Genomic DNA, 7,191 nt, shown 5'->3' with positions numbered 1-7,191 from the left:
CACCTCAGCCTCTACTAAACCCAAATTCTAATAAACATTAAGTAATGGTGAGTTTTTCTCACATCGTTTCCTTAATGTGGCAAACTACGGTCAGGCTGCATTAGCCAGAAATTTCCGCCGGGGCGTTAGAGAGCTCCGCTCCGAAACCTGCCTCAAATTCCAAGAACGCGCACGCGCAATCTCAACACGACACCCTCCCCCACCCCACCCAACATGGGCCTCAATGGAAGTGACGCAAAGCTGAGGGGCGGGGTGGGCTATGCGCCGGAAGTGGCTCGCAGATAGTAAATAAGGCCCGAAAGGGCGGAGAGGTGCTGTCTCCATCTTGTCGCCAGCGGCTGCTCCTGCGACGTTGCCGAGATGGGGAACGTCTTGGGACTGTGCTCCATGGCGAGCTGGGTAAGGAGGTTTTTAGTGACCTTCAGGGTGCTAAGCATAGGAGGCGAAGGAGAAGGGAACCCGAGCCGGGCTGGATGCAGTGCGTCGGTAACTTGGTACCCCACCCAACAGGGAGTGCCTTCCGTCCCCATTTTCTCCCTATCTCCCGTGGTCATGCCAACTCAGCTTTAGGGCCCTGAGTCTTGCTAAGAGCTGACAGCCGTGGCCGTGAGGAGCAGTGGAGATGGAAAGAAAACCCTGATGGGAGAAGCAAAGACAAGACAGCTGTAGTTTCCCTCCCCCAACCGTGTTTCGTGAGTAGCTTTCGTGAAAGCTACTCCATATTCTTCCAAGTCCCTTTTTGTTGTTTTTTTTTTTCCTGTGTCTGCGTAGGCCGTCTCTAGAGAGGTTTTAGGCCCATTCCGTGGAGTACCCCATCTCTTCTCGTCCTGTTGCCAGCGACCTCAGAGTCTGCAGCACTGTCATCCTGGGAGGCATGTTGGCCTCTTTGTTCTGTCGGGCTGACTGCACTTAAACGCCCGCTATTTGGGACAGCCTGGCGGTAATATTTACTAATATTAGTAAATATTAGCTCTGTGGCTGGGTCCTCGACCTTCATGCTATGAAGAAATTACTGTATTTCTCAAGCAATAATATATGTATCTGTAAAAGCTGGTCAGTTCAATGGTATTACAAATCTTGTATCTTGACAAAAGTATGCTTCTGTAATCTGAAATTTCATGTTTAATTAGGTGTAGGTTGCATTTTAATTAGATAGCGTCTTTAGAGTGATACCATTTTTCATTATAGTGGTACAATTTCTTTATTCAGGTGGTGCAAATAAACTTCAGTTTAAGATAAGCCCCCCAAAATAGACAACATATTAACATTACAGTTAATAAAGTTATTTGTAATTTTGGGCGAGGTATTTGGGTTAAAATCATATTTCTTTAATCCATGATTTCTAAATTCCACTTCTAACGCTTGTCTGATTTCCCAAATGACTCCATCATATACAGGAGTCAGAATTTTTATTATTTTACATACCTCACTTTTTTTAGAAAGTTCTGATATTGCTTGAACTGTGTTAAATTTTAATAAAATAATACCTGGAGGTTGTTACTTCAGAGATCATTCTCTTGATTATATCTCTTCTTGTAGTTGGACATGGAAACCAAGTATTTTTAATCTCAGTAAGAAAGTGGAGAATCCACTTGAGTCTGTTTAATACAAAAGAGGCACAGTGTAATAAATGTATTACAAAATAATAAATGTTAAAACATTGCTTTCATTTTTTGGGGGGGGAATGTGTGATTTGTGAAGTCAGATTTTGTCCATTTATCAAGTAGGCATGTTCTTTGTATATAGTAAAGACTTAAAAGGAGGGATTCATGTTTCCAGTTTTGTTCTCTCCAGAACCATGGTGAACACCTTTTTTGCCACAAGAATAATTATGGCTGGGGGGGAGAGGGTGTTAAGGATTTTTTTAATATATATGTGTTTTTTTATTTATTATTATTTTTTAAAGATTTTATTTATTTGTCAGCACAAGCAGGGGGAGCGGCAGGCAGAGCAGGCAGAGGGAGAAGCAGGCTCCCCGCTGAGCTAGGAGCCCGATGCAGGACAGGATTCCAGGACCCTGGGATCATGACCTGAGCTGAAGGCAGACATTTAACTGACTGAGCCACCCAGGCATCCCTATATTTATGTGTTTTAAATCAGAAAATCGCTTTAGTGAACAATATGGAAAATTATATTCCTATTAAAGTTCTTACAACTTAGTTCTTCAGCTTTATTAATAGACTAGAAAACTGATAAAATTGACACTGCATTTTAGTCACTGTTAATAACAAGGTATATTGGAAAGGTAGTAACAAGGAGGCAATTTTCTTATCCTCCAATAATTAGATCTCTGGCAGATAGACTAGGTGGCCAAGGTTGATCTTGTGTGCTAGATTATTGTGGCCGGTCTAGGAATTGACTCTGTAGTATGCAGTTCTAGTCATATTTTCCCCTTTCCTTCTTGGTGCTTCTGTCTCCGTGAACTGTTCGATTTTGGTGTAGTTTGTTAGCAGCTGAAGGGGACGTTGCCTTGTAATATATGTCCATTTTTTCAACAGTCTTAATAGTCAGTATGTTTATTTACTTAAAGGTTTTGACAAATTCAAAACTTACTCAAATTTTCAAAAGTATTCAAGTCATTAAATTAGAACAGTTAAACCACATTTAAACAAATCTTATTTTTTACTCAGGTTTTTTGAGGCTTAATCTATTTCTGTAAAGTTTTTTTTCTGATTTATAAAACAGCTGTAGAAAATTTCTGAACTAGGAAAACACATAAAAGAAAAAATACATGTAGTACTGTTGTGCATTGGAGTTTTAATTTTTGAGCTTCTTTGCTAAGTGGCCTAGAATTAGATTGATCATAAATCTTGGTTCATGCGGCTGTCTCTTTGATCAGTGATTACATTAACCACTTAAATATCTGGATCTCCCACCTAATCCTGTAACTACATTACCAGAAATTTATGCCTACTTCAGTGCTTTCACCCCAATCTCAACAATGATATTAATTACTAGAATTGATTTTTTTGAATTATTGGGCTTTATATACAATAACTATCCCCTTTTTTTTGTCCAAGATACTTAATATACTTAAGAAGAAAGAGCTAGTGATTACTGCCTACCTATTTTGTGTCAGCCTCTGCTAGATTTTTATTTTTTAGTACAATGACTTGTCTTTGCAGAAATGATTCATAGGCACTGAACAGTCAAGCATAGCAGAGTACAAAGTTAAAATGTCACAAAAAAAATGCCACCACCAATAACATTCCTTCTCTCAATGTATATATACATGCATGGATGAATGGACAAAAATATATTTTAGGAATGGTAGCATGCTAAACATGTATTTTTAAACAAAGCATTAAATCTATTTTTTCCTGAGTTTAACAAAAGGAAAATAAAAATAAAGGAGCTGTTGAATGTTAAACATTTCTTCATCAGGAGAGTTTCCTAAAAAGATTCATCTAAGGAGATGTTTCTATAGCAGTGGTTCTCAACTGGGCACATTTGGCAATGTCTGCAGGCATTTTTTGCTGTCCATTTTGGGGTAAGAGGTGCTAATAGCATCTAGTAAGTAAAGGCCAGAGATACTACTAAACATTTTACACTGCACAGGATGGCCCCCAGCAACAAAGAATTTTTTGATCCAAGATGTCAGTAGTGCCAGGCTTGAGAAATTCTACTTCATCCTCTTCAATTGGCCAGAGCAAAAAATGAATGAAATAGTCTTATATATAATAGAGTAGACTGTTATATATATAATATATAATAGACTGCTATAAATAGCAGTCTTAACTGCTCTTTAAAAAAGCTTTTAACGAATTCTATCTTTATCTCTACCTTCTGCCTCAGGGAGGCTACCTGGTGCCACCAGTTCTTGATCTGTTTGGGAATTCTACAAATTTTATTGCTTAACTTTTCCTTTGATGGCTTATAATTCAACTTTTTAGGCCTTAAAAGGTCAAAAAGAACAGGAGAAAAAATCCAGAAGTCTGACCTTTTAAGTTTATTCCTAAGTTTGTTCATTTTAAGTGTACTCCTAATTCCTTTATTTTTTTTTATTTTATTGGGAGCGTGGGTAAATTCACATATTTAGTCTGCCATCTTTAACCAGAATCTCTTTGTATATGTGTTATTTTTTATATGTGACCATTGTGTTTTATAACCATAATTATTCTAGTTGTTTAGTCTTAGAACTAAACAAGTCATTCTTGAAGTGTGTTTCGTGGACCCCGTAGCATCAGCATACCAGGAGACTTACCGGAAACACTGACTAAGGCCCAGCACTCTGTTTTAATAAACCCTCCAGGGGCGCCTGGGTGGCTCAGTCGTTAAGCGTCTGCCTTCAGCTCAGGTCATGATCCCAGGGTCCTGGGATCGAGTCCTGCTCCGGGCTCCCTGCTCCGTGGGAAGACTGCTGTTCCCTCTCCGACTCCCCCTGCTTGTGTTCCTGCTCTCGCTATCTCTCAGTCTGTCAAATAAATAAACTCTTGGAAAAAAAAAAAAAAAAAAGCCCTCCAAGTGATTCCGATACCTGCTACATTTTGAGAACCACTGCTCTACACTTTAAGTGGTTTCAAACCTCAAAGCACTTTTTATTTATTTTATTTTATTATTATTATTATTTTTTAAAGATTTTATTTATTTATTTGACAGAGAGAGACACAGCGAGAGAGGGAACACAAGCAGGGGGAGTGGGAGAGGGAGAAGCAGGCTTCCCGCGGAGCAGGGAGCCCGATGGGCGGCTCGATCCCAGGACCCTGAGACCATGACCTGAGCAGAAGGCAGACGCTTAACGACTGAGCCACCCAGGCACCCCCTCAAAGCACTTTTTAACCATGGCTTCTCCCAGTTTTTTTTTTTTTTTAACTTAATGTCCTCTCCTAATTGACTAAGTTTTATAATCCTGATAGATTTTTGAAGAATTCATGGATGCTGAAATATTTATAAATTCTTTTATATATAAAACTATCTTTTACATTTCTGAGAGGCATTGTTTACCAGTTTAATAATATACCCATTTCCTTCAGAACTTAATAGTCTTTTCTGTGAATCCTGTTTTGTCTAACACTGTGGTATCCACTCCCTCCCAACACATCTCACATGTTCTATTGACTTGTTTCCTCTGCCTGGATATCTGAAGAGTTTTTACTTCTCTTTGAAATTAACCAAATATGTCTGACTTTAAATCTTTTATCACATTTTTCATCTAGAAAATAGCGTTCTTTTGGGGCACCTGGGTTAAGTGTCTGCCTTTTGCTCAGGTCATGAGCCCAGGGTCCTGGGATTGGGCCCGGTGTCGGGCTCCCTGCTCGGTGGGGAGTCTGCTTCTCCCTCTGCCTCTCCCCTGGCTTGTGCCTCTCTCACTCACTCTCTCTCAAATAAATAAAATCTTTAAAAAACAAAAAAGAAAGAAAGAAAATAGTGTTCTTTTAGAAATACAGATTCACTTCTTCCTCTAAGGAAGTTTTTCTTGGATTCTATCTTTGAATGTCCTTTTTGTTTATTTAGAGGATTCTCTATTTTAAGGACACCAGTTAACCTTCATAATACATTGTCTTTGTTTTCCTTACATATTATTTTTCCATATTTTTGTCATTTTTTTAGTTGATATAATTTACCTGAAATTCACACTTTGTAATATACAGGTCTGTGAATTTTGAGAAATCCTTTAGTTATGTAACAGCTACAGAACAGTTAGCACCTTAAATTATGTCATCCTAATTCTTGGCAACCCCTGTTTTTTCTGTCTCCAGGGTTCGTTCTTTCCAGAAAGGCATATGAATAAATCATACAAAATATGGCCTTTTGAGTTTGGCTTTTTTTACTGAATATAATTCATTGAGATTTATTCATGTTGTGTGTATTAGTGGTTTGTTCCTTTTTATTTTTGTATAGTATTCCATTGCTTGGATAAACCACAACTTACTATCCATGCATCAGGTGAAGGGCATTTCCAGATTTTGGTGATAAAATAGCTATAAGCATTTCCATAAAGGTACCACAAAGGTTTTTTGTGTGACTCTTAAGTTCTCTTTTGCTTAGGTAAAATATCTAGCAGTGGAATTGCTGAGTAATATGACAAGCATACATTTGACTTGTAAGAAACTAGCAAGCTGGTTTCCAAGATAGCTGTACCAGTTTTCAATCCCAACAAAGAGAGTTGTTAGTACTTGGTATTATGAGTTTATTTGATTTTAGCCATTCTAACGTGTGTGTGGTGGTTATCTCATTATGCTTTCAGTGTGCATTTCCTTAGTAACTGATGATATTGAGCACTTTTTCATGCACTTATTTGCCATCCATATATTTTCTTTCTTAAAATGTTCAAATAATTTGCCCAGTTTTTATTTTGGTTGGTTGGTTTTCTTAAGTTTTAAAAATTCCTTATATATTCTCAGTACAAATCATTTATCAGCTACCTGATTCCCATATATTTTTTTCAAGTCTGTGGCTTATCTTAATTCTCTTCAGGGTGTCTTTCAAATTGCAGAAGTTCTTAATTTTGATGGGACCTAGTTTATCAATTTTCTTTCTTCTGTGGGTCATGCTTTTCATATTGTATCTAAGAAATCCTCAGTTAATTTTGATATATGGTTTGATTGTGGCTTAAGGTTCTTTTTTTTTTTTTTTTTAAGATTTTATTTATTTTATTAGATAGCAGGAGTATGGTAGAGGGAGATGCTGAGCAGGGAGCCTGACCTGGGGCTCAATCCCAGGACTCTGGGATCATGACCTAAGCCAAATGTAGACGCTTAACCTACTGAGCCACCCAGGCGCCCCTTAGGGTTCTTCCAGTTATTTCAGTACTGTTTATTAAAGAGATTGTCCTTCCCATGTTGATTTGCTTTGGCACTTTAATCAAAAACCCTTTTACCATATTTATGTAAGTCTATTCTGAACTTTATTCTGTTTCATCTATTTGTGCCTATACTGTTGCCTAAACCCACCCTATTTTGATTACTGTGGCTTTAAAATTAATCTTGAAGTTAGGTAATGTTGTCTTCCAGTATTGTTGTTTTTCAAAATTCTTTGGGCTATTCTAGTTCCCTCACCTTTCCATATAAATTTTTAAAGCAACTCGTTTATTTCTACCAGCCTCCTACTGGGATTGTGATTGGAATGTGGTTGACTCTATAGACAAGTTTGGAAAGAATTGACATCTTAAAATATTGAGTATTCAATTTATGAGCTCAGTTTTCCTTGCCATTTAAGTCTGATTTGTTTCATCATTGTTTTCTAATTTTC

The 7,191-nt window shown here is 37.7% G+C and overlaps 1 protein-coding gene across 1 annotated transcript in view; it reads left to right on the top strand.

Moving 5' to 3' along the window:
• Positions 1-260: 260 nt before the first annotated feature.
• SERINC1 (serine incorporator 1) overlaps positions 261-7,191 on the top strand; it is a 35,845-nt gene continuing 28,914 nt past the window's right edge. Inside the window, exon 1 of the mRNA XM_045865470.3 lies at positions 261-399. Within this exon, the coding sequence (XP_045721426.1) occupies positions 361-399 (39 nt within the window). The 5' untranslated portion in view covers positions 261-360. The remainder of the gene's footprint in view (positions 400-7,191) is intronic.

Source organism: Mirounga angustirostris, unplaced genomic scaffold, assembly GCF_029215605.1.
Source record: "Mirounga angustirostris isolate CCGP_5_RB_7025 unplaced genomic scaffold, mMirAng1.0.hap1 SCAF_8, whole genome shotgun sequence".
Classification (NCBI taxonomy): domain Eukaryota; kingdom Metazoa; phylum Chordata; class Mammalia; order Carnivora; family Phocidae; genus Mirounga; species Mirounga angustirostris.
This window is presented reverse-complemented; position numbering and strand designations above follow the sequence as displayed.